The sequence below is a fragment of the Synchiropus splendidus genome, chromosome 2, assembly GCF_027744825.2.
Source record: "Synchiropus splendidus isolate RoL2022-P1 chromosome 2, RoL_Sspl_1.0, whole genome shotgun sequence".
NCBI classification, from domain to species: domain Eukaryota; kingdom Metazoa; phylum Chordata; class Actinopteri; order Syngnathiformes; family Callionymidae; genus Synchiropus; species Synchiropus splendidus.
The window spans coordinates 12,118,149-12,145,462 of record NC_071335.1 but is presented as its reverse complement, the minus strand read 5'-3'; the positions used below and the strand labels follow the sequence as shown (position 1 = coordinate 12,145,462).

Genomic DNA, 27,314 nt, shown 5'->3' with positions numbered 1-27,314 from the left:
CGGCGGCCATGGCAGTGAGTGACAGGACTTGGCAGACTGAGCTGGTTCTTGCGGGGTGATCACACTCTCATCTCTTGCGCTAAGCATATTGAAAACGGGCACACTGCCCAGGACAAAACATTGGACAAATTACCCTCAGCTGTGTGTGTGCATATGGAGGACTATATTTGTTCCAAGCTATCAGGGATTAGACATTAAGTTCACACTGAGTCATAAGTACGCATTAGTCATTATCAAATTCATCATTTCAATTGTTTTTTTCTTGAAATTGCAGTCAAATTTTTCAGGCTTGCTTAAAAGCATCTCTTTGCTCCTCATGACAGTAAAGTCATATACTTGATAGTTCAGTCCTAGGTATTTTTTAGATATTATGTGATGAATAAAGCACAGTATTTAAATCCAAAACGTAACTATTATTAGTAATAAATTCCTTAAAACATATGAATGATCAGGTATCTTGCGATACACTTTTACAATACATTACAATACATATCCCGGTATAGGAGTGGTGATACCATGCTTTGCGACACTGTAAGTTCAGAATATATTGTGATAAGAACCATCACTGTAAGGGGGAATATGAGATAATGCAATATGAAATGATGTCCATAAAAGGCAGTATATTATCATGATGTCATTCCAGTTAGACTTTCAGTTTAATTTCACAGTCCAACAGAGGAATGAATCAACAAAACTGTGCAGTGCACGAAAAAGTGCACGAAAAAGAGAATGTTACTGGTAAACACACATCACATATGCAGCAGCAAGTATTTATGTATTAAATATAGATGTAGACAACTTAAAATATCAAGACAATATCACAGAATCCAGAATTTCAATATTTCAGTAAAAATACTGATACAATATTGTGCAAAATATCGTGACAGTATCGTAAAGGAACGGCCCAGGTGATACCCAGCCCTCGCAGGTATGGTATGTAGTTTGAAATTGAAATATCAATATTTTTTGACCACCTTGGATTGGGATGTTGTTTTATTTGCAACTTAAGATGTAACTGTCTTGTCCCAAAAGAGATCTACCATCTGTAGATGTTGTGACAAAGTTAGCCAGACAATATATGATTCTGCGAGCAGTTCCTGACATTCTTAATCTACACTCAACAGGGAGAAAACAATTCATCTTCCATCCATCTTCTATCATCTTCTGCATAGAAGGTGAAACGTTTTCCCGGACAATTCTCTGGCCCGGCTGCCATATTTAAACCTTTTTGTTGCATGAAGACTGTGATAACTGAGCTCTCATATTTGGAGAAAGCATTCTACAATATATAATATTTTAAATGTGGACAAGAGATACATGTTGTGAAGTGCCACTTTGAAGGGCTCCTCTCAGCACCCCAAGTAACTCCAACCAGCCAGCTGTTGCCAGCTCTACTTTACACTGGCCCCAACATCCTCCACCCCCCATTCTTTCATGGTACTACTCCCCGAGGGCCCACGAGGCTGTTACGCCACCATTAGTCCCGCTAATGGGCCTGGGACCACATCCTCAACATTAAGACCTCTTCTGTGTCTGATATGGATATCGATCAGCTCATTGGAAATGGGGAGTTGGGGAGGGTTGTGGAAGCCCATTTGATACAAACATGTACACAAAATTCTGTCCACACACAGACGAACATCTCCAAGCACGCAACCTCAGGCTCAACAAACTGCAACGTGAGGAGGTGGACGAACATTAGACTGATCTCTGAACAGTTTATATTGCAACATGACTCACTAATGAGCTGGTAGGTGCATTTGTCTGTGTACTCAGGACTTAAAGGCTTAAAATGCTTTTGCTGGCGCACAGGTCCATTCGTGGATGGGACAACTGAACAAAGAGGTGTTAGGATGAATTCGTTCATCCATAATATCTTCAATTTCATGGATGTTTTGTGAATTATCCTTTGGTATAAATACTTAAATTATCTATGTAAATGACGAGTGCTTTATGTGGAAAACATTAATACATATACTCTCCTTATTGACCAGCAGTCGGTCTGTCATACAAATACGGAACAAAGCTGGTACTTCAGTATCAATTACAAATTCTATTTGTCATGGAGCTACTTTTATTAGTCACAGCATTGGTCAACTTGCCATAGGTGATTGGTGTTTCTTTCGGCAGCGGTACTGACAGCAATAAGTGCTTGGATGAGCAAATGGTAGCTTACAACCATTTAAGTGTGTGCACAGTTGGGGTGGAAAAATTGGTAGACCAATAGATCTGAGGAATATGACGTCATCACGATCGGTCAGTCAAACTTATGCCGATTTTCAAAGCTACTATTTACATTTATATACTATATTATTGTTCTCAATACACATAGTAAACAATAAACCATTAAATAGAATTAAACATTATAATACACAAAGATGTCAGAAGTTTTCCACAGTCAGGTGAAACGGGGGTCAGAGCAAGAATAATGTTTTGCTTCACAAATCATACAAAAAAAGTCAAAAACTCACCAGCACTTTAAAACAGATGACCGTACGGAACCAAGGTTTTCATGTATCATTGCACCCCTAGTGTTTGCAGGTGTTTTTTCTTGTATTTTTCAGAAAAATCAGAACATTATAATACAAAAGGACGCACAAAGTCAGATGTTTGCCAGTGACATTGAAGAGCGTGCACATAAGTGACTGTTGCCTCAGCTCTCCATGGAGGAAAACCGGGTATGGATGATTTTGTTATACAGTATGACAAGATCCAAATATTGACGGTGTATGCTGTCAGTTGAAAAAACAAACTTATCAAAGATTAGAGATATGAGAAAGGCCAGAAATGTCCAAACTGTGCACCACGAGTGAGCAACAGAAGCACAGTCTAACAGTTCTGAAGGTATCAGAAGTCGCTTTAAGAGACCTCAGAATTTTCTTTGCAAGTGATGGGTCCACAGAAAGACAACCAGGACTCTGTTATTTGGTGTCTGCTGAAATCTCACCCCTGCTTCTGTTTGGTTAATTTATTCGTTGTAGAGTCACAAGAAACAGCTTCTATCTTAACACAACTGCTACCTGAGGGGAAGTTTAGTTGGACATATTCTGTCTAGCTCCTTTTTTTTTTTTTTTTTTTTTAACCGTCTCTATGTCACTTCACATCTCCCCTGATGGTCAACTGAACAGGAGATAAAAACAAGTGGACGAACAGCTACAGCAGAGACAGGGGAACACATTCTTACTGAAGGCAGAGGTGTTACAAATGATTAAATGTGTTAAGATTGTAGCCTGCCACCGTCCATAACCAATTACTGAGGAATAAATTACCTAAAGCTCCCAGCAAATACATTTTACAACAAATGAGCGACAAGCTGTGCTCACGCAAGATACCGTGATAGCAATAAATAATTAAGACTTTTTTTTTTATTAGTGTTAATCCATAGAATTTTAAGAGGAAGAGTGGGCAGCCACAGAGGCCCACTGTCTAGCACCGATCACACTCATTGCCGAAACATTTGTGCAGGAAATGTGCCAATATACCCGTTAATATTTCATAAATAAGAAGCCTCCGTGTGCGAGAGAGTAACTTGGCACTCGGCGCAGAAGTGGGCTTTTATTTCACATGACTATACCAGCACAGAGACAACCGGGAGGATAATGGATTCACATATGAGCTTTAATTTCCTGTTTACATGATTAATTTCAGGCACGCACCAGCAGGATAGGAAATCCTCAAAGAAAGCTTTTAGCCGAGCAGGCCGGGTCTGTCAACTCTGGAGAGCATTGCTTTTGTGGTCCGTAATAAATCAGGAACAGAGGATGCCATTAAAAATGTTTTCTTGAACCTCACTGACTGTAACAGGTATACAAGTGAAAATATCACAGAAGGGTCATAACAGATGTCATCTGTCGCAAAAGAAACATGTTCACAGCACAGCAGACCAGTTAGTTTACTGAGCCCAGCAAAAAGCCAAAGTCATCACACCTCTCTGCTGTCCTTTAAATTAAAGTTAGGGTTAGCTTTTCCATGAATTTCAACCACTATAGCAAAGGGATGTCAACCTTTGGTGCTCCAAAAACTTTGTATGCAACTGTTTGCATGACACAAAAAAGTAGATAGACTTGTGAGTTGTGAGTAAATGTTTTCTATGCCGATCTTATGTTGGTGTTAACAAAACTACAAGGACAAATGGAACGGAGAGAAACAAAGGAGGTAACCAATGAATTGAAATATACATTTCACACAGTTCCCTGACTTCTACCAGGGTGAAATAAACCCCAGCATGAATAAGGATAAAAATGGTTGCCCACACTACTGTAATTACCTTTTTTTTTTTTCACGCAGCTCAAACACATGCAGATAATACCTGGATCATCATGAACAAACAAGCCAAGACATTGAGCCTCATCACATCAGATCAGAGAAACTAAAACTTGTTCAGAAGTGATGCCATGTATCCTTGGACATTTTTTAGCCAGTGCATCACTGCACCTGCAGCGTATAGACTTGTGTAGGTATGTTTTTTTTCTTAAAATTAGGAGGTGTGTCTTATATTCTCGTGCGCTTTGTAGTCCGGAAATTAAGGTATAATTGGTGCCTATAAATCAAACAAGTGTTGAACAATGTCGACATCATGCATCAGTATGTCCATCAGCTGTCAAGCTTGGAATAACGTTATCAACGTCGGCATTTCCAAAGAGGTATATATACATATTTGGCAAACACATCTGTCAATGTCTATCTAGTGCAGGAGAGAAACGTTTTTTGTCAGTTTTTTTTTTCAGAATTTTAATGTTTTCTTAATCCAAAAACTGAAAGTACAGGCTGTCGATGTCAATGAAGAAACTGTGTTCATCCAAGATGGATCCCATAAAGAATCACCTGCCAAACGCACTGCATTGCCAACAGACTTCATTTCCTGAAGATGCCACGACGAAGGGTCAGTGGGTTCAATTGTTTTCTCAGGCTGCAGATGGTTGGTACCAAACACACAGACGCCAATAAACGATTCATCCTGGTTCTGTCTTTTTGGGTCTGTTTCAGAAAATGTAAATCCATCTAGTCTTTTTCCTTTTGATAAATAATTATATCGCCATCTTATATCTGCGACATCACATCGTGTCACTTGAGTTCTTCTTATGTGTGTGTGCAGTGTTGTGAAATTCAGCCTTGTCTAACTACAATATGAATGCATACTGTTGTGTGATGTCATCATCAGTGGTCCAGTCATTCAGGCACCAGAATCAATCGTTGCCATACTTTCAATGTAAAGCAGGGCTTTTCCAGAGATTCGCCATGCTGTAAACTTGAATTAAATATAACCTGGTAACACAAGTATGTCAGTCAGACAGCCAACTAGCACAGGAACTTGACAACAGTTGGGTCCATGTTGTGAGTAAGAGCAACTTTTACTGGCAAGATCCAACAAAGTGGAGAAGAGCATTGTGGGAATCAAAGGTTGGAACAGGTCCTACCTGCATCCTTCTTCTTCTGATGATCCCGTTGTCATCCATCGTCTCCGACCTTTTGGGAGGTAACGTAGCTCCCGCGGTTTGCAGGTGAAGTCCAGGATCTCGCGAGAGTTCCAGGAGCTCGTAGTTTACAGGTCGATTATTTACATTCCTAATGTCACTGATGATTCAAACTCCATATGAAATGAATGAGTCAAAACAGCGCATGATCAAAGCAGGTATGTCACATCATATCCGTGACGACAGACCGGGATGCGATCATGCTGGTGTCAAGTCATTCAGTAGAGGACCGTGGAACTCGCGAGCCGGAGTGACAATCCCTAATAAATAGCTATTGTTTGGCGGTGATTATTATTCGCGAGGAAGAAAGCAGAAACCCATCTTCCTGTCACCGCGAGCGCCTCGTCCCCTCTTTTCAGCGTCTGTGTAGCCAGTGTGGCTCGAGCGCAGTGTCTTCTTCGCCCAGTATCGCAGTCCGAACAGCGGGCTTCACTGAGCACCTGAGACACCGGTACTGCGCGATCTCCGTCCTCTCGGAGCCGAGCAGGAGCTGTCTTCACTCAGGTCCTCTCAATGAAGACAATGTGCGGTTGTCAGACCTCAGCTCCATCCTCCCACTGCCTACGAGCGGAGCACGTTTAACCCCTGAGAGCCCAGACGCCTCCACACTGACGCTGGAGAAGAGGTCGTTCTGTCTCAGTGTGCTCGAGCCATCTGGATCAGGTGGGATCCTCCCGTTTCATCCAAGCAATGGTGGGGAATTTAGCAACTCTGAGAACTGTGTCAAAGTTCAGCTCAGGCCAGTTCAAGTTTGTCAAGACCATCTCAGAGGAGCATCAGAACAATCTCGGCAGTCAAGAGGTGTGTGCAGTTGGAAACTGTAGCAAATGTAAAAGTGTCATTTATGTGAGAGATTTCTAGGAGAAAGGCTTGGGGCATTCTTTCTTGCATTTATTTGTAACACACACGTATATTTTTCCCCTTTAATAACAGGAGACAGTAGACTAATGAACCCAGGTTGGAGGTGAAAGACTCTGAGGTTCCGGCTGGAGGAAAGGAGTGAAAGTGTATCTTGGTTTAAAGTCCTTCTCTGTTAACTGAGTCTGATTAAATATTGATCATAATGGGTCAGTCATTTTGCTTCCAGGGATAACAGTCAGACAGCAGTGACGTATTCAGTTACATTTTGTTTTCTCAAAGACACTGAGTCACCCACAAACTGCCCGCAGCCTTTGTATGAAAAGCAACAGATGAAGATGGAAAGAATCAGAGCCAGGTGTTTGTTTTTTTCCCCCTTCAAAACACTGTCCGGAACCCGAGCCTGCTCAACTGCATGAAGGACAGTGAGAAGTATTCTTCTCTTTCAGAGGTCCTCTATAACTCTTCATTCATCTGGTGACCAGTGAGGGCAATTACAATCTTTTCTACTGTAGTCATTAGCTGCCTCTCCTTGCGCTCCCTCAGTGACACATGAAGACAAACATGGCTGATAAAATATTCACCATGGCTGTGTAATAAAATGCTGCGATACATGTTTGTCACATCAGAATTCAGCTCAGTTTAAATGTGTCTTGTCTGATGTTCTGCTGTTGAAATGAATGACCTGCTTTTCTGCTTGTCTCTCTGCCTCGGCATGTTTGGCTGATGCTGCATTTTTCTGGTCAGTATTAAATAATTAATGCCTTTGCATGAATTTTGCATTTTTTATTTTTTTTGTTCATTAACTGCTGTGATATTTGGGCAGACACGGAGGCGGCTGGAACGATTCGACACTGAGAGGAAAGAGCTTCTGGAAAGTTTCCGTTTGCTATACCAAGATAAGCACCGAAATGATGTCGCTCTTCTTTTAAGAGAGCACGGGTGGGGGGGAGGGGTCACATGGGGTCAGCTCTCTGAAGCCCGGCAGAGCTGGGATTGGAGTATGCCTCCTGCTCGTGTGGTTTAATTTCCCGTCCTGGTAAGCTTGCAAACAACCGCCAAGTCAGCTCACATCTTTTCATGAAGTGTTTGTGTCCACAGAGGCTTGACTTGAACCAACATTGGTGGAGAGGAGAATCACTTCCCATCAATAATCTGACTGCAGTCTGATGAATAGAAGTCAATAAGGTGTGTTAACTTTGTATAATATAGTTGTTTTTGCTTATGATAAATGGCTCTTTATTATGCAGCGCTTTCCATGTCACACATTCAACCATTCACATTCACATAAAATAGTGGGAGGAAATATGAGAGCCAAGACGTTAGTCAGCATCTTGACTTCAAAATGCTGAAATAAGTTTGAGTATAGTTTTGGAGCGATATAGCCCATATTGTTGTGAATTAAATGTCATTTTATATTTCCTGCAGTTGTGCTGAGTATATCTGAGGTATTCCATCGGTTCCTTGTGGCTTTGGTCAGAAAATAATGATAACAGTCTAATAAAAAGAAACTGTTATCAGTAAATAGTGTATATAAAATATTTGTTTTGACTTTATCTTAAGAAATGTTCCTAAATAGAAAAAAAAAATATTGAAGAAATATGTTTCCTTTGGGTTGAAATGTCTATATTAAATATGCATTTGTGTACCTAAGAGGGATTTTAGTCATAATTTCTATCATCTGTATTTAGAAAATCTGATAAATTCCATCAGTCGTGTCTGCGTGGCTCTCACTACCGTTTTGCTTAAATGGGTAAATCTGAAGAAGATAAAGTATATAAGGGGGATCAATACGTTATGGCCTTTTCATTTTCATTTTTCTTTTTCAACAACTGGATGATAAAAGGACCATTTTAAATTAGAAAAAGAAAACCCCTCACAAAAACAACAAATGTATCCAGCCAGTGGAGTTTTTAATAACCTCCTGAATCCCCCAGCAAGGCAGCAAGGCTTTACAACTTAATATTTGGAATCCAAAGCGAGCTAACTGCCAAATAGTGCCTGTATTTTTCTCTCCTCATCATTAAATACTGGATGCTCAGATGCAGCGTGTTGTTTTCACACAAGTTGAGCGAGATCTTCTTGAAACCGTGGGCTGACTTGTTTGTTTCTTTTCATGCCTACACTCCTTTTTTAGAAGCCCAACTGCTGGTATTTGGCATTCACGCTGCGATGACCTGACTTAACTGAGACTGTGATTCAGCTGCAGGGACAGTGTTTTCATACACCTTATAAAAGCGCATTATACTTTCATCACTCTCATTTATTGAAGCTCCAAAGCGACATGGGTTAATGTACTTACACTTTCGGTTTTTAGCAGGGAAGAATGCTGACAGGAAGTGTTGAAAGAGCCCGAAGGCTTCACCATTATTCCTCTACTTAGTGAGTGGTTTAGAGATAGAGTAAGAAGTCTTTTGGAAAAGTACCTGGTCAAAGCTGCAGCTTCTTCATGTCGAGTCAGTTAAGGAGGTTGAAATGTTGTATGGGGGGCTCAATCGGGTTTGGCTCAGAGGTTTTGTAAGCACTCACAGCAGGGTTTTAAGGGGAGATTGACCCCGGTCATCAAACAGCACTTTCATACAAGGCAGATGTGTGAGTTACAGACGTACCAAGATGTCACCGTCAAGGATGTACTGTAAGTTAACATGGGTCGTAGAGTGAACACGCCTAGAGATGCTAGCGCACAGTTAGAAGGTGGGCATGAGGGTTTAACACAGAGCCTTATACAGTCGCTGTAGACACAAAGGAACATTGGATATGTTCGGTCCTGATCCACAGGGTGATGAGTCACTAACTGAAAATGCTCTCCTTTCAATCCAACCTCAAGTTACAATTTTAATGATTTGACTAAAGCTGTGAGATTGAAACAAATCAACACTGGTTTCAGTGAAGTATGAAATGATCAGCTGCAGAAAGTTTTTTTTTCCCCCCCACTGATCCCTGATCTTCATCTAGACACGCAGAAACACCATCAGTTATCCTCCGGCCTGGGAGTGTGGAAGTGGGTCACAGACTACAGCCGCGCTAAAAGCCTCGTCTGGGAAAAGAAGTCCTCTAAATAAAACAGCACCCGATCAGCAGTCCCGACCACAGGCAGGCCAGGAGGAGGAGGAGATGACGTCAGGCTTCATGCTGTGATTGCTGGAGCTGGATTTCTGAGATTCATCTTAAATGTACTGAAGTCTCACCTGTGATTTGTCTGTTGAGCCTAAAGAGGTTCCAGAAGGACCTGGGAGGGAGCTGTAGCCAGTAGTTAGGGTCGCTATGGCAACCACTACTGGTGTAGTGTGACAGCAGGGAGAAAGTAAGAAGTGAATGAGCTGTTATTCACTGTGATATATTTGGTTGGGTTTAATATACGCACGACATCTGGTGAATTCAAGTGCAGAACGCAGTCTTTATAGCGGTCAACCAGCTGCTGTTCATAATGCTTTACATGCAATGACCAGTTGGCTGGTTTGGTCTTGTCAGAGAGAAAAGTGTCTTTATTCTCGGCAACTATAAAGTCTGCCATGATCGAGATTGATCTGATGAGTTAGTACAAAGATAAAGATGATATGATCCTGGTTAAAAGTCGTGAGTGCATGTTTTCTGTACGTTTCTGTGGGTTTAACTTTAAATTCATGGTGCTTGTTCGTAATCCTCATTGAATTATTATTCTTTATGACATAATTTTTAATGGCAGTTACGTAACGTACCTTATTTCATTAATACAATACTTTTTATTTCTACGGGAAACCCCCTTTTTTGAGAATCTATTATTTGAGCTACGATTTAGATTTTCCGCCATCTTTACTGTTCTGCAAGGGCCGACAGCATATTTCATGTTGAGTTGATGGGGACATCTTGCGGACATCATGGGTAACTACAGTATAAATCAGTAAGTGAATTATAAAGATAGCACTCGGATAAATAAACCGTCAATAAATGTATATATCATTGACAGTGGAGTTCATATAAACACTACACTAAAAATATGGGGCCCATGATATGTCACCAATAAGCCTTTCCTGTGGGATAACTTCACACCGTCCTTCATTCAGAAAGGTTTGTGTGTCAGAAAGAGAACAAATCCTATTAGAGGGATGTGGTGAAAAGAAACTAGGACTGCGTGTAGTAACCTGAAGGGATTAGAGTCCCAGCAGTAGTCACGACATCCATGCAGGAGAGAAGAAGAAGACTCTTGGATCCAGTACGGTTATGTGTGTTTCGGTAGTGTGTGTGTGTTAAATAAACACAAGTCAGCGATAAAACACTCCTCATGTCAGGAAATGTTGGGCCCTGCAGTCAGCTTCACCTTTTTTTCTTTTTATTGTAGTTGCAGTCTTAGAACATGTGTATGTAAATATTCTCCACAGACAGCAGGCTATGTGAAGCTGAACTAAGGGTCGTAAATGGGATAAGTATCTATTAAGAGCTGTGAGGAGTGGAGGTAGTATGATGGGAGAAGGTGTGGTGTTAAAGTCCTGTTTTAAAATTGGACTGGGCTTGTTTCCTCTTGTCTGCCAGTGATCCGGTTAAGGGGGATCAGAATGAATGGATTGATGGTGAGCTCACTAAGCTGCCGTGTGACGAAAAAAACAAAAAAAAAAAACAAAACAAAACCCACGTCTTACTATGTTTGATTTTATTGTCCGTACAGTCACCTACAGTTATGAACCACGGGTCTTGACTGGAGGACAAAACACTAGCGGACGGAGTGATGGGCAGATTGCCAACTTTTCACTGGGGAATATTGTGTGAAAAGAGGACAAAATAAATAAACAATTGTAGAACAGTTTGGTAGCCTTCCATAAAGCATGTGAAGAATGGGAGGAGTTAAAGACAACCGATGTTTAAATCAGTCACTTGTTTCTGAAAGAGTTGAACTTCTCTTTCAAACTTGCTGCCCTTTGCCTTTTGTTTTTCCAGTTCTTTTCTTTAAACCCATCTAACATTGGTCCGGAAATATTTTTGGATGGTGTTTTTGGATGAGTTCCTGACCACTAATCCGTCATCAAGTAGCAGTAGACAAACATGGTTGAGCAATGCCAAGAGGAATAAATGTCTCTTTTGTTGTATAACGTCTTGGCAAACACGCAAACCAAGAGTTTCAGGTAGCTTCATTCTTTTGAAGCTACCTGAAACTCTGACACTTTGGAGCCCATTGATTTGCCCAAGTCTAAATACACAAACCTTTGTTCATATTGATTTTGAACCGAGCAACTGAGGAGATTCTCAGAGTTCCTTTTCTCTCTCTGGGTGGACAGTGGTGGGGGAAGCGAAGATGGCGGTGTATCTTGACTTGCAGGGACCAGCTAAAGCATAGACACGTGATCAATGTGAGGAAATCAAATCCAGACTGAGGCTGCAACTCGGTTTCCACGGGGGTCACCTGAGACTTGTTTTAGGACGCGTGGGGGACACATTTGCACTATGACAGATGAAAATCTTTACACTTGTCACATAACATGAAAATCATGAAACCCACTTGTGATTAAAGTATCTTCTTAAAGTCAAGAAGTGAGTGAGTCGCCTCCACCTCATCCATCTTGTGCATCCTCTGTAGTCTCCATACCCTCCATCACACATCCATAAACATCAATGGTTGTCCTGCTCTACTTCCATTCTTTGTCCAACATGCTCCCTGTCTCTCCCCTTCACGTATCCAAATTATCTGAGTCTGGCCTCCCTAACTTTGTCCCCCAACCTTTCTACAACAGCCAACCTTCTCATATATTCGTACTCATGTCCTCCTGAGTCAGTCCCAATAAGAATCTTTCAACTCTGACTCTTCTCACTCTGCTTCCTGCCTTCCATGACTCATGGCAGGTCTCACAACACAGCTTCTGTGTCACTCCAGCTGCCACTCTTCTCTCACAGATCACACCTGACAGTCGTCCCCATCCGGTCCACCCTGCCTGCACTCTCCTCTTCGCCCACTTTTACTCTCTGACTCTCTGTTTATCTGATCCCAAACACTTCCCAAATCCCACTTCCCAAATTTGATTTCCCCATAGACCTTCTTTACTACCGTGTCTTAAGCCCCAGTGAGTGTTTACGACCTCTCGACTGATGTGTGCGCGACAACACACTCGCACACAGCGGACTTTCAGGATGTACTAATGGAATTAAAGCAGACGGTCTTAAGTTGAAATAGATCTCCACCTGGGTTCTATCTGGCTGTAGGCCAACTACTCTTAATCCCATTGACGCAGAAGGAGACCCGGTAACTTGGACAGATTAGTCCTGCGAGGTTATTCATGTCCCAGGTAGAAAGAGGACACACGAAGGATCAGACGGCACACAACCGAGCGAGACCTGAAGGACTCACACCATCGTCTGTTGTGGTCCAGTGAGAGATCTGAGGAGTCCCCTGCAGCGATGGAGAGACTGGCAGAGAACCTGAACACGACAGGCGCCTACCACCGATTGTCCTTTCCACGGAGAGTTTGGCGGGCGGCTAACAGAGGAGCTTCGTCTCACTTCGTCGGCAGCTCCATCATCATCCTGTCCTCCTTCACAGTGTCCACTGTGGCCATGAACTATCGGAAACGGATCCAGGAGTTGAGGCACAAGACTGATCAGAACTTGTGACACAACTATGGATGTCGGATGAGAAGATATCATTGTGGATAATGATCAAACACTGATGAACCTGCCGAGACAGAAGATCTGCGACGACGACTCAGAAGCCTTTGTCACGACACTTGTGCTTCGCTTTGTTTGCCTCTCGAGATGATCCTGCTCACATGGACAGTAAAACAATCACGCTGCAACTTGTAATTCACTCGCCTCCTGCGGCGTTGATGGGACTCAGGAAAATCGAGGCCTGTGGCAGGAAAGAAAATGTCATGTGGTTAATAACTGGATGAAATAACTAATTCACCGGAGCTCATGAAAATTCCTGTTGGCATTATTGTTGTCGTGCTGGGAATTTCAAATGTTGCTCAACTACCTTGCTATTAAGCATGTAAATGTTAATAAATACTGAGGTTGTGTTAAAGGTGCAAGCTGTCATTTGTTCGGCCTAGTTTCAACAGTTCAAGTACAAATTCAAGTACACGAGTTTCATTTCGATAATGTGTGTGACAATTGACTAAATGATCTGAATCGATTTGCCTGTGCATGACCTGATATTGATTCATAAAATTCTCAAATTGATTATTTTATGGGTTTTTTTCTACCACGTGAAGAACAGCCTGTTGTTTGAACCAACATCTCAATAATGAATGTCATCATATTTAAACCACAACTGGTATCAGTTAACTGAAATATCCCTGTAGCCAAATCAAAAAACAATTGAATCTGAGACGATCTAATAAACGTATGTATCATGTATTTACAATTCACCCAACTACCACTTGAGGGCAGTATTGTAACAAGCGACAACCCGCATCCACAGGTTCACTTTAACACTAGAAGTCCAGGGACTATTGACAGCCCCCGTCAAGTCCCGAAGAAAGACCCCTCGTCCAAAGTGACGACTCTGCGGCCATGATCCGAGGAATGCACCCATCAGCCATCCAAAAGACATTCAAAACTTGTTTTTGTCAACCCAACACTGCCTGACCGGTCTATGTTGTTATTTTCACCAGTCCCTTGAGGGGTGTTTTCACATTGAAATATTACAATATTACAATTCAAATCTTCTTTGCAATAAATCTGCGTGCAAATCATGAAAGTGGATAAAAGCAATATAAGCCACCACAGTGTCAGTGCAAACAAAAAATAAAAACAATGTTCAGCACTTATTGTTTTGCAAAAAAACAAACAAACAAACAATAAAAACAAATCCAAGGTGCCCCTCTTACTTTTTGCTAAAAGTGCCAAAGACAATTAAAAAAGTATGTAAGTACGTATGTAAGTTTAGTGCATAGAATAACGCAAAATATGCACTAAAATATACCTGTAATAAAACAAATAAAACCACTTCATAAAAGCGTGATTAAAATATTATTCATTAATTGCAAACGGCATAATTATTTTGATTTTTTTTTTTAGTGCCATCACTAGTCTTGCACAAAACAAAAAATAAATGTAAAAACAGTGCGCTAGTCCATAAAAACACAAAGAACCCCAGCTCCGCCTGCTGGTGACCTTTGGTAAATGCTGTGGCAGTGATGGATGGTGAGCTAAAGGTTGCACATTTGCATGTGCTGAGAGGGATAGTAGACGGCGGCTTCACCTTCAACAAACAGAAGGAAGCAACATGCAGAGGCATCGGACCGGATCCTGAGCGATACAAACCCCTGTGACTCAGATGGAGATGATATCCACCTTCAGCTGGAGTCAGACTCGGACTCTGAGCAGATTTCCTCTGAAGATTTCCATAACATCCTGTTTTCACCCCCTGGTTACTTTTTTATTTAGAACCTAACAAAATGATCTTTTGCAGATGAGGAGACTACGCCACCACCAGAAAAGAGAGCTCGGGGGGGAACAGAGCTGCGGCGTGAGGAGCAGGTGGGGACAAGTCTCCGTTTCAACCCAATAGAATCATACGCCGCAGATGGAGAGCCATCACTGTTTAACTACATTGTAGTTTTTCATGAGTAAAATAAAAAGCATTGGAAAGAAATCAGTTCTTTTTTTATATTTGTCATGCTTCTGAACATGTTACTCACGGATCCCTCCATTTTAAATATTAAAAAGATTTCTGTTTTTCTGCTAAAAGCACAAAAATGTGTTGAGAGGGTGTCTCCCCTTCAGCATCTGCCCTCCTGGTGTGGTGTGCCAGTTTAAAAAACAAAGCAGCAGTTTGCAGTTGAAGATGTTTGCTAAAATCCTCCTGATCAAATGACCCATCTCTGGGATTTAAAGGTTGAAAGGGACTTCTCTGGGACTTCTATTGTTAAACCATTTAAAAAACAACACTAAAAATAACTCTTTATTGTATAAAACATCTCTCCAGTGAGACTTGAACAAATGAACAATGCTGTTTACGTTCTGTCATTTGCAATGGTTCATCTTCACAGTGTGTCGAGACTCTTGAGTCTTCTCTCGCTGAAGAATCGATGTGTCGCTTTGTCGTCTTTAACTGCACCTGGTGCAGAGATAAATGACAACATGGACTTGTTCTTCTGGCGTTGTGCAGCCTTCTCCCCGTCCTCCTCGTCATCATCCCTGAGGACGAGCACAAGGAAATGACCAACAAAAGAAACAGAAGCACTTCATGACTGAACAACAGCGAGCCGCTCACCAGTGGACTGTCACAGCCTTGCTGTCAATCAAGGTTTGTGCTGTGCTCCAACTGAAGCGGACAAACTGAGGGAAACCAAACACTGGGTCCAGGTACTTCAGCAGCCATGCTTTGGTTTTGGGGTCTGAAGAATGGCAAATAAAACACAATGAGAAGACAGTTATTGAGGTGATAGAAAGATCTCATGTCTTAGTATAACTTGACAAAGAAAGCTCACATGTAGATCATCAACTGAGGGTTGCACTTACCGTTCGGGTATCCAGAGCCGTAGTCTGTGTCCACCTCTCCAAGGTCCTCCACAAAGTCCCAGCCTTTGACAACTCGATCTCTTGCCACCTGATGGTTGACACAAGACAGGTGAAACGTAGATCATATAAATATTTGCAGTACCACATACGAGATATTAGGTGTTGACTTCAGGAGGACCACGTGACAGATTCATATGATGGACAGGAAAGTGATAGCCATTTTCAGTAGCTGAAAAAATGAGCGAAACTAAAATGCTAGTGAGACTGAGCAGAGAGAACAGAGCTTCCTCAGAGCAACTCCCAGAGAATCCAGGGAGAGGATAGAAACCGCTACGAATCATCTGCCCAAACAGTTTGAGTGTGTGACGGACGCCCGGGATTCCCCTGTGTGACTCTTGCAAAACCACTCACAACATTAGTGATGCTGCGGCCTTCAACCCCTGAGAGCGCTACGTGTCACCTCCACATTAACTCTCACAAACCTCTGACCTCACTTCTCCATTGTGACACGGCAAGTAACGGAACATCTCATTTACCGTTCATAAATGAAAGCATTTTTCATTAAACGTATCAGAAGACCAAGAGAAAGGATTCTATTGATGTGGATTTGTGGGTGTGCAACAATGCATCGACTGACATGAGACCTCTTCACACGTACAGGTCATCTTCTTTTCATACTTAACAATGGACTTACCTTCATTTTTAATCTGAGTTGAGCGCAAAAAAAGGGTTTACAACAGGACACACCACACTCTCCTAAACATGACATGAAATTATTTCTCCTTTTCTATTCTTAGCAGCTAAATTTAGCTTAAGTCAAAAGACTAAAATACACAGCTCTTTTTAAAGGTCATAAAGTTTTTTGTTAATGTTTTTTTATTGTAAAAAAATAGGAATAAATGTGTAAAAGGAGCTTTGAGTAATATTTTAAAATGTTTTAAAAGTCAAAATAAACACATGATCAGGAAAAAAAGAATGGTTCGGATGTAAGTTAACATTTCACCAGAAGTTATTCAATTTAAAACTGGACTAGGAAACAGGTTATACAGTGTTTTTTTTAAACAATATGTATATTTTTAAAATGTCCTATATTCGTGCTGAATGTCAATATTTAGAAAAAAAGTCTGGAAGTCAAATAGCAGCTGCTTCTAAATGACTGCAGAGGTGGAGGCACAATGCGTCTGATAAGACGTGATCATTTTCTAAAAAGGCACAGCGTGGCATCAGAGAGATCACAAGACACTTTGATGAAGATTAGAACAAAAGGAAGCGTGAAGCAGCAGAGCGGCAGGATGACAGTTAACTTACGGTTCCAGCACAATGAAAACAAGAGTTTTGAGATGAGACAGACACTAACCTTTGCACAGATACTGGCTGCGCTGACGATGGGAAACAGGGAATCAGCCTTTGGTCTGACAGTCACCTGGAGACCCGGGAAGATCTTGGAGAGCTTGTCTTCGTACTTGTCTGCTGGACCAACTGTGTCCACAAACACCTATGGACAGCATACAAACAGCTTTCACTATCATTTCCTACCTGTTCGCACTTATTACACATTGGCTGGTACCAACAAAATCATGTGGATATTGCTAAATCAGTGGAGCAGGTAACTCACTTGTGTTTTCACAGTCGGTAACACAACTGGTTGCTGCATTTGTAAAGAAGCTCATCCTTACTGAGAGCCTAACAAAGCCCTCTCACTGGAGAGGAGAACTGAACCATAGATGCCCACACAGTTCAGCAGCTACCACAGCGGCTCTTGTATTGACAAGACATCTGTGAGAGTGTACTAGAGATGCTCCGATCGATCGGGCACCAATCATGATCGGCCAATATCAGCGTGATCGGTGAATGCCGACCACAACAGATCATGTGTGACAGCCACCGCTCTGATGAAGCCCCGCTGGTTGTGATGCGACTGCTCCTCCCTACTTGATGCTCTCTAAGCAGCAGCATGTCTGCTTTAGAGGTTCTTTCAATCTGTCATGTAAACTTTGCATCCTGCAGCACATGCACGGGAAAATGCTGTGCAGAGAAGCGGTTTCAAACACGCCATTTAAAGCTCCAGCACTTGACGGAGCACAGAGAGTTTTCCGGGCTCATGAAAGTGAGACCGCTGGTTCCTCAGCAGCTCTTAGTGCAGCTAGCGCTTAGCAACACCCGCCGGACCGAGCGTGATATTGGAATGGTAAGAAATAATTATTAATTTCACAGGTGTTGTTTACGCAGAGACGGAAATGGAAACGACCGGATCCATTGCCATTTTGGAGTCAGCATTCGTTAGCCATCTGAATCTGAAACTTTTGAAAACATTGGGAGTGGAAACTTTCAAAAGTGCAGCGCTCTCTGTCTCCGAGTCCCGCTACAGAATTTACATTTTTCACAGACATAGTACAGTCTCTAGAGATTCACCTGCGACACATTGAATTAAATGTTTTTCAGTTGTCATTTGACTGAATAGTTGCTACATTCAGCAAGGTTTTTCTATTATTTGCCATCTTGAAGAGGTATATAAAAACTTGTCTGAATTAAAATTAATTAAATTTAATTTTTTCACATCATATGGACAGAAGGTCTCATCATTTTGATGGAAAATTCATTGTCAATCCAGTGAACGGTATCAGTGATCGGCAGCAAAAATCCTGATCGCAGCATCCCTAGTAAACACGTAATTTAAGGTATGAACAGTGTGATATCAGCTACCTGTAGGTAAGTACAAGACCAGAAAAACAAGAAAACCATCATATCCTGAAAAGAAGTTTGCAATTTTGAAGGTTTCAAATTGACTGCTAATGTTTAAGTAAATAAAATACAAGATGGTGCTTCATCTAACCAGCAGAAATGCATACACTCACTCCTAGAGCATTAATACATAAGGCATAGCATTTAGACAAGGCTGACGTCTGAAGTCCAACAACACATACTGTTTAACTGTTTTGATGACACAATACCCGCTAAAACTTCAGCTGCCAATCTTGACTGTTGGTTTATAAGCAGAGGAGCCTCACTCGTCTGACCCACATATAAACACCACACACGGCTAAAATATATACAGTGGTACCTTGGTTTTCAAACGTCCCCGACTTCGAACAAATCACAGTTCAGAGTTCCAGGGTTTTATGTCCCGTTGTCGGCTGGACCTCGGACAGGGACGAGGCGAGTCTCGAGTCTCGGACAGAACGTTACTTGGTTTATGACTTTGTCACAGCCAAACTGCACAGAAGCGCACATTCAGAGCTGGACACGCACCGGGCACCTCTTCACTTCTGGAGAGACCTCACTCACTCGGCAACCCCTCCCACATGCAGCGGCCACACACATAGAGGAACAGCGCACCTGCAGCAGACACTCTACATTCACTCCTACAAAAGACTATTTTAAGGCTTGGAACGCATTATTTCTTTTTCCATTCATTGTAATGGGAAAAATCTATTCAGATTTCGTTCGAGCTTCTCGAACGGCCTTCTGGAACGGATTGTGGTCGAGAACCGAGGTACCACTGTAGATGCCATTCCCCAAGTGGGTCAAAGGTTAGAAACATACCTCCTTAAGCTGAACTCCACTGTCCAATGCAAACTGAACCAAGCCAATTGCACTGTCGTGTGAAAGAGTGTTGAGGTTGCATTTTGTTCTGAAAGAAGAAGATAGCTGGATTACATTTAGATGCACCAACTGCCAGTCAACTGGGGAAGAAAAAGTAATACCTCTGTAACATGCTGGTGGAAATGGTGTTTGGCGACAGAATCTGGAGAGCCCAACCAATAAAAGTCTTTGAATCATCTATTTTCTGAAAAAGACTTTCCCTCTCTGCTTCGGATAGAGTTTTGGAATCTAGAAAGAGAACGAATGGTTGCATTTACATGTGTTACAAAAAGGATCAAACGCTTCAAAACGCTTCCATGACAAACACATTAGATTACCTGCCACCTTCAGGTTCTTCAGATCCTCTTTTTTGGAAACGGGACAGAAACATATCCCATATACCATCGGCCCTAGGTGAAAAACAACACAAGTGAGGGAGGCATTCCTCCAAAATGAACTTGTCTCGAGTCAAGATGGACTTAAGCGTACAAACCGCTGTGCCACACTTTTTGCCTTCGAAGAAATTATAATAATCCTGCCACAGAAGACACTTAACCACTATCTAATAATCCACATTCTTATTCAGAAACACTATACAGTTAAACTTATTTTAAGCCACACCTTCCATTAACCTGGCAGTGGACAGACCACACACACACAGCAGTTGTGTGTGGTGGTTACTGTGATAACTAGGTCAGTCTACAGACATTAAACCATGTATATTAAACACTAAGGATCTGTCACTGAAACATGCTGTCACTAGATGACAACACTGTGTTAGTCTTTGCAGCACGCAGTCTAACTGTTATAAATAGTGTATACCAGCAAAATTGTAGACTTCGTAGTTGGGTTTACATCACAGCAGATCATTGAAGGTTGTCAGTAAAAACCCAATATTCAGCATGTGGCCACACAATGTTAACTGCATTGACTTTACCGAGCACCGGCCCCCTGCCTGCCTCGTCGATGCCCAGGCAGCAGTCCTCAGCCCTGCAGACATCCGGGATGAGAGAAGACAAGCGGCAACTGACAGAGTTGTCTGCTTCGAAGTCGCTGAGATCCATGACTAGAGAAGAGAGGACGATACGAAGAATTGTTCATAGACAAGGTTTAGATTCAAAACACAAAGTGAGGCGAGCGTTACCACCGCTAACATGACAGTCGCCCAGTTCATATTGTTCCACTCACGCAAATAGTTTACAACATCACACTCGGGTAGAAACTGGTCAGGTGCAAAATACGTATTATATCCCGTTGAATGAAACATGTACAGCGTCACATTTTACCTTAGAAAACACCGAACGTACAACCTTTCCGTTTGTTTTGGCTGCCGTTGATTTGGCGCCTCTCACTGACGTCACTTAACGTTTGTTTTACTATAACGCCACCTATGGGTCTGGCGTTTTACCTACAGCAAACGTTATCCGCTACAACGCTCCATTCATATTTGGCTTCAAGATCCACACGCGGCAGGCAAAGCAATCCCCCAAAATAGAATCTAAAAATAACGCTACAATTCGCCAGCACTCATGATTGACAGCTTTAAGATCAAATCTCTTCTTTTTTCACCATTTCTTCTCAGAGGTTTCCAGTGCAAGTCCTCCCCTAAGTCATGTCATCATTGACCCTATCCATCCTCTTCTTCTTCTGCCTGGTCCCCCATCTCCACCTGAGTCAGCCTTGCCCAACTTAATAAGGGGGGCACGCAGGTAAGGATCAGACAATACTCCTTTTGTATTTTTGTTGTTTGTTTATTTTATTTTATATTTTATATCCTTATCTTTATTTTTACGATTGTTTTTACTTGCTCTTATGCTTCCACCTGTCTGGCTGCTGCTGGAGAAGGGAATTTCTCTTCGGAGATTAATAAAGTATTTATCTACATATCTATATCTATATTTATATCTATATCTATATCTATATCTATCTCTATCTCTCTCTCTCTCTCTCTCTATATATATATATATATATATATATATATATATATATATATATATATATATATATATCTGTCATCTGTCTATCTGTTATCATGGATATTTTACTGCTGCCTGATCGATAAAGATAAACACCTGATTATTGTAGCTCAGTATAAGGTTATTCTGTAAGAGACTCCTTATGTCTGGGGTGTGTTTAGAGTGACTTCATCCTGATAATCCACAAAAAACGTCTGTGCCGAAAATTATGAAAGTGAAACAAGTTAGAATATTTTGAACTGCTCCTGACACGAACTGAGATGTGTAACAGAATGTAGCCAATCCAGAAGTGATCCGACAGAGAAACCAGGAAGCAAAGGAGGGAGTTTTCACATTTTCTTGAATTGATGGCAATGATGACGGTAGATTTTAATCCTTAGAATGAAATCCCACTCCTCACCTGGTCCTTTCCTTCAGGTGTCGGGCGGCTAACTTTAGTTGTAGTAGAGCGGCGCATGTGTACTGGTCCTAAGGTGGCAGTTTAGGGTTGCACTCTGGAGTGGTTTTCTAGTTATTGTGATGTTTCCTTTTGTGATTCTTCCATTAAAAAAAAATACTGCCATCCTCCTGTGCACTTTCATGTTGCGAGTTCCACTTCCTTTTATCATGTGTAATCATGGAATATTTCTGGCCTAGAAGAAAAAGCATCTGGATCAGTACTGGGACAGAATCTTCATGTGTAGTGTGCTGAGATTATCGTGGCGCGCCACAGACTCAGTGAACTACGGAAGGCTTTTTATCTTCATGCGTGGGGTCACTGATTTTGAATATCTGTATGGCCCTAGTTTCCAAACTTTGATATATGAACTATCCTTCTGATATACAAGAATCTAGTCACTCTTTTTGTCTGTAAAGAAGACAGTCTATCATGAGCCTTTAAATCCTCCCTTTCACTCTCAAATATTTCAGATCACCTGGTCATAAGGCAGATAAATCCTGACCAATGAGCCACGTAAAATTGTTTGCGTGGTAAACAAAACACACAAACGTGCCTTTATACATTTGTCTTGATGTTTTAACATTCCTGCCTAACGTTGTTGCCTTCCGTGGTAATCAGTTGGATAAGTCTATTTTGAAATATTGTTTGATCTTGCCCGATAGGTTTAGATGTGACCCTTGTCTTCATTCGGCTGCACGCCGAGCTGAGGCTGCTCAGGATGGCGAGGTGTGTCCTCAGGTGGAGCCAGAATGAAGGCGCAGAGCAGCACAGAAGTCCAAGTGTTTGGCTGAAATTGGTCTTGCCTCTGGCTTTTCACATTCCCCTCACTCACTCCCCCTGTGAATGGCTGCCTTTGTTTATTCCACAGAAACACGCAGACTCCAGCCGATTAAATGTGTGGAATTAGTCGTCAATTTTCGCCTCTCACACACAAATACGCTAAACAGCTGAGCTCCTCCTGGAGCACTAATTGTTTTGTTATTACACTTCACACGTCAGTGGAATGTTCATCATAATTCCCTTCGAGACGTCATCATGAACCGCCAGTCATTTTATATAAATAATCAATTTAATGGATGACAACAATAATATTTCAACATTGCTTATTGTGTAAGGAAGCAAATGCTCAGGCAAACGTGTAGCACACACTTCCAGAATGATGATGTGGCACACCATGAATTATTACTCACATTAAAATATAAACTACATAGTAAGAATGTCAGTATAAAATGAGAAACAATGCATCATAAATCTGTGGTAAAGACCATTATTCACATTGATGATGAAGAGAAGCCGTGTCTCCATTCCAAACAAGGAAAACTGCAGGGAATAAAAACGGGCTTTGGCCTACATGCAGTGCAGAAGGGTCATACATGTGATTCTGGGTAATCCTTAAGTAGCGCCCAAAGCTGGCCAATTATCTCAGAAGATTTGTTTGAGTCCTTGGACTTTAGCGTTTAACTCAGGTATGAATCAGTCATAAGTAGCTGATGTATTAAGTAACTCAATAATGAAAAAATGTTTCGCAATTGAGGTGAAGTTGTCTTTGAAAAGCATCGATTCATGGAGTTGTGTTTCGCCGACGTTGGCACAAAATGAGGTAAATGTCTGTGATAATGCGCCGTTACAAGCTCTTGTTCCCTCTCTTTTTCCTATGTTTCCCAGTCATCATCACGCTTCAGTTCAAGAAGTCAGCGGGAAAGGACAGAAACAGTTATTTACAAAGGGAGACGGGATCATTGTTGAGCATGCTTTTCCCAAAGCAACGGTGCAGTGGTGTGATATTAAATAAGCCACAATAAAGTTACAGTCTAACACAATAAACAACAGACTCACTACTGATATAAAACAACAAGGTTTTTTTTTTTTAAAAAAAAGGTCATCCTTAGTTTGGTTAATAAAATCAGATGAAGAAGGCACCATTTTATGGTCACATCTTCTCTGCTCCTTCATGATGGCACAGTTTGTTAGGCTTTATTAATGTGCTGGTTTGATTGACACGTGATTCACACTGCACGGTGTGACATTGTGGCGGCTGAGACCTATTTTATTGGCTATAAAAGTAAAAATATTACATCAATATGGCACATACATACGCACATTCACTCATTTATACTCATGCACTCATCCACTCACACTCGTCCCATATTTCCCATCAGCTGAGCTGCTGTCCCTCAAGGTCTTGTGAGTGTTGTGTAAACAGGCTGCTCCCAGTGTGTGGGGCTGTGGGAGGGGGCCACGCTTGAGGGGTCTCCAATGGTGGTGTACAGAGGCCTCTGTGTTGGGCCCATGTAAGAGAAGGCTGAGTAGAGCCCTGGGGTCTGGCTGGAGTGGGCGTAGTACGCCCCAGTGGCCTGGTGATCGCCGTACTCGAACTGAGCTCTGCTGGCCAGTGAGGGGAAAGCGGAGCCGTAGTGAGGCAGACTGAGTGGGGTGTAGGTGACGTGGGTGCCTGAAGAGGGTGAGGACGAGGCCTCGGCGTAGTGGCTACTGGAAGCAGACTCACTCTTGATCTGGGCCTTGGATGGGTCGGAGGAAGACGGCGAGGCCTGGGGCTGCTGCTGCTGCTGTTTGGAGAGCCAAGCGGAGTGACCACTGGCAGCTGCCAGGGCGTAGGCGTAGGAGGCCGAGGATCCAGCGGAGGTCGCCCCCTGAGGGTGGCCATTGGGAGGAAGGTACTGGTCAAACTCGTTGACATCGAACGGCTCGATGTTGGACATGACCTCGTGGCTTATCTCGCCAATGTCCATAGTGCCAAAGTCAATGTGGGGTTTCGAGCTCGGACCACCAGATGTGCCTTCAGCCACCAAACCGAGAGCTCCCCTGGACCCTCCGGATCCTCCGGATACCCCCGCTGCCCCCTCTCTCTTTCCATCTGAGAGCTTCCCAGACTGGAGCTCTGTCTTTGGGGTGGTGGGAGGAGTGGGAGGGCTGTGACCTGAAGGAAGAGGAGAAGAGCAAGAAAGTTAATTCACCACTTGAGAAGACTATAGTCTCATTTCTTATGGTGACTACATAGTAGCACTAGCATAAGTAAAAGATTCTGCTGTGGCAACCTGCTCTTTTTGTATGAAAACAGAAAGTGTGGCTCTTTTATTTCTGTGTTGTATTGACAATGTTGAGAATGTCTTTTCTTACAATATTGACTTTAAATGTGGGATGCACCACAGTCTGTAGGGTTGTGGTTCCTTTCGATGTATCTACTGGGGTCTACAATGGAGGATCCCAAGAAGAAGGCTGGGATCCGTGCCACAGTGTTTGACCGTGGCAGCAACAATTACTTTGACTCACCAGCAGGATGGTGGTGGTGATGGTGATGATGGTGCATGTCGCCCAGCGGAGACCCAGGCCCTCCATTGTGCTCCAGATGCAGGGTCTTGTAGTGCGACTGGGAGTGACTGGCCTCTCCCTCCCCCTGGCTGTCGGATTCATTAGCAGGAGCCAGTTTGCCGTTCTTGCGTCTCCGGGGCTGGTACTTGTACTCAGGGTAGTCCTTCTTGTGCTGTTTCCTCAGCCTCTCCGCCTCCTCGATGAATGGCTTCTTGTCGTTCTCATTCAGCAGCCTGCAGGGGCAGAACAGGGAGTGATTTATGACTTAAAAGCTCTGGGTCCCTCATGAGATCTACAGAATAATTAATGAGTCATGAGGAGAAGGTAGCAAACATCGACGGCGTTAATGAATATCTCATTAATTAATTCAATATTTCACCTCATTTTGAAAGGCAATTATTGATTTTTCACTTGAAAATCCCATTAAACTTTAGCGATAAATACAGCGATCGAATGGGACCTGTAAGAGCAGCACAGCTGCAGCCCAGCTCGGCCAGTATGATCATATTCATAATGATCGAAAGGATTATGATTAAAGTAGTGTTGAATGAGTAGTCAACCTTCCTGTCAATAAAAGAAAAAGTGATGATGGTGAATGCTGTAGATATAGTTGAGAATACACTAAAGATATTTGAATTCTGATGCTATTCCAGTTACTCTTCCATATTATTTAACGTCCTTTTTAAACCGCTTATTGTCAGCACTTCATGGGAAAAGCTTCTTGTCAAATGTGTGACCTTATTGTCAGGTTAATAACTGTTTATTTCTAGACTAATTGGACCACGTCTATAGAGAGGGAGTGTGTTTCCCCTGTGTGGACACAAACCTCCACAGTTTCCCGAGGGTCTTGCTTAGTTCGGCGTTGTGCAGGTGTGGGTACTGGTCAGCCAACTTCCGCCGGGCCGCCTGAGCCCAAACCATGAAGGCGTTCATGGGCCGTTTGACGTGCGGCTTCGCCTTGTTCCCGTTGTTGGCCCGCACAGGCATCGGCACCAGAGTCCAGTCGTAACCGTCCAGCACCTGACTGACTGCCTCTCGGATCCCGATGGGGAAGCGATCGTCTTCTTCCTCAGATTTGGGTCGGGATGCGTCATCCGGGTCCGCCACGCAGAGCGCGGTGAGTTGCTGCGGCGGGCCGAGAGGTGAGTCCTGGCGGGGCGGCACTCCGGGGTGAGCCGGTGACAGCGAGCGTGCATCGTCCGAGCCTCCGGGGCTCAGCTCCGCCTCGGACAGACTGTGCTCTTCGCCGGACATGTTGTCTTGGTTTAAGCAGAATCAAGCACTTAACAAATAAAAAAAAATTTAAGGGAAGTTATCGTTATTTTTCAGGCGAATGTTCCGGTCACAGCTGGTTGTTTCCAAACTCAGCCATGACGTCAAATATCCAAATCCTTCTGGCTGACTTGAAATCCGTTTACTGAGAAATCTGCTCCACCTTAAAAGGAAACAAGCAGGTTATTGACATAACTGATATAGATATAGCCATCAAACCCTTAAAATGCGCCTTTTGATGATGTTTAAGCGAGTGCTACTGGCTTCCATCTTAATTCCTACACTTAAAAAAAAAAAAAAGAATTAAATTGCAATTTCTGAACCCTTGCGACGTTAAATTGCGCCGTAAGAGTAAACTTTAAATTGCGACACAGGCGCCAACTTGAAATTTCTTCTCCAATCGAAACCGACACAGATATTCTTGATAGGAATAACTAACATAATAATTCACTTTCATATTAGCACGAAAAAAATGGAAAATTGCGTAACTTACCAATTTGGAGGTGCAGTGGTTGGACATGGGAGTGTGTGTGTCCGAGTGTCGCCGATGAATGGCTGCTCTGTGTGGCAGCAGCAGGTCTTAAAGGAAGCCTTGTGAGGAGGACTGGAGCAGAAAAAAAGTGATTAAAAGTGGAAAACATTCCCAGAGAAGCATTCCAGCACAGCGCTGGCCCCGCCCGCCGCTCGCCGCTCTGTGCGCTGATTCGCCCGCGCGTAACCGCTCCGCTCTCTGATTGGCTCCCGGCAGCCCGTACAGTGAGCGCGTCGGCGCGTCCATCACTGCGACATTTCCAGCAGAGAAGAGGTGAGATTTGACAAGTAAGACGCTTCCATGACTCCACAGAGCCGCCATTTAGAGGCAGGAGAAGGCCAGCTTTGTTTGGCGGTGTTGACATGCCGTATCAAACAAATAAACAATCATGAGGAGAGTTATTGCGTCCTTTGGTCCCGACT

At 42.7% G+C, this 27,314-nt stretch overlaps 3 protein-coding genes across 6 annotated transcripts in view; all 3 read right to left on the bottom strand.

Moving 5' to 3' along the window:
- LOC128753411 (microtubule-associated serine/threonine-protein kinase 1-like) overlaps positions 1 to 6,062 on the bottom strand; it is a 61,718-nt gene extending 55,656 nt beyond the window's left edge. For both annotated transcript variants that reach the window (XM_053855097.1, XM_053855098.1), the window contains exon 1: positions 5,418 to 6,062. In XM_053855097.1, the coding sequence (XP_053711072.1) occupies positions 5,418 to 5,456 (39 nt within the window). In that variant the 5' untranslated portion in view covers positions 5,457 to 6,062. The remainder of the gene's footprint in view (positions 1 to 5,417) is intronic.
- A 9,142-nt stretch (positions 6,063 to 15,204) lies between these two features.
- LOC128754124 (ribonuclease H2 subunit A-like) lies at positions 15,205 to 21,824 on the bottom strand. 3 transcript variants are annotated; one of them, XM_053856508.1, is made up of 9 exons: positions 21,720 to 21,824; positions 20,281 to 20,409; positions 19,682 to 19,753; positions 19,466 to 19,592; positions 19,305 to 19,392; positions 17,119 to 17,256; positions 15,762 to 15,849; positions 15,514 to 15,637; positions 15,205 to 15,437 (listed from the first exon to the last, which is right to left on the bottom strand). In XM_053856508.1, the coding sequence occupies exons 2-9, from the start codon at positions 20,405 to 20,407 to the stop codon at positions 15,284 to 15,286; spliced, it is 918 nt and encodes a 305-aa protein (XP_053712483.1). In that variant the 5' UTR covers positions 20,408 to 20,409; positions 21,720 to 21,824; the 3' UTR covers positions 15,205 to 15,283. The 3 variants fall into 3 exon arrangements, with proteins under 3 accessions (XP_053712483.1, XP_053712482.1, XP_053712481.1); XM_053856507.1 differs by lacking the exon at positions 21,720 to 21,824 and adding an exon at positions 20,630 to 20,709; XM_053856506.1 differs by lacking the exon at positions 21,720 to 21,824 and adding an exon at positions 20,532 to 20,616.
- A 1,020-nt stretch (positions 21,825 to 22,844) lies between these two features.
- On the bottom strand, positions 22,845 to 27,101 carry LOC128754123 (transcription factor Sox-10-like). Its single transcript, XM_053856504.1, has 4 exons — positions 26,854 to 27,101; positions 25,915 to 26,523; positions 25,050 to 25,321; positions 22,845 to 24,696 (listed from the first exon to the last, which is right to left on the bottom strand). Exons 2-4 carry the CDS (start codon positions 26,340 to 26,342, stop codon positions 23,933 to 23,935), a joined length of 1,464 nt encoding a protein of 487 aa, XP_053712479.1. The 5' UTR covers positions 26,343 to 26,523; positions 26,854 to 27,101; the 3' UTR covers positions 22,845 to 23,932.
- Positions 27,102 to 27,314: the final 213 nt, after the last annotated feature.

Excerpts from the sequence above, each read along its gene's own strand:
- LOC128754124 (XM_053856506.1), bottom strand. The coding sequence starts at position 20,610 with ATGTTTCATTCAACGGGATATAATACGTATTTTGCACCTGACCAGTTT. Across the intron at positions 20,410-20,531 it reads TGATGTTGTAAACTATTTGC|TCATGGATCTCAGCGACTTC; the intron begins GTGAGTGGAACA and ends TCTCTTCTCTAG. Across the intron at positions 15,638-15,761 it reads CGGCTCTGGATACCCGAACG|ACCCCAAAACCAAAGCATGG; the intron begins GTAAGTGCAACC and ends GCCATTCTTCAG.
- LOC128754123 (XM_053856504.1), bottom strand. The coding sequence starts at position 26,342 with ATGTCCGGCGAAGAGCACAGTCTGTCCGAGGCGGAGCTGAGCCCCGGA. Across the intron at positions 25,322-25,914 it reads ACCCTCGGGAAACTGTGGAG|GCTGCTGAATGAGAACGACA; the intron begins GTTTGTGTCCAC and ends CTGCCCCTGCAG. Across the intron at positions 24,697-25,049 it reads TCACCACCACCATCCTGCTG|GTCACAGCCCTCCCACTCCT; the intron begins GTGAGTCAAAGT and ends CTCTTCCTTCAG.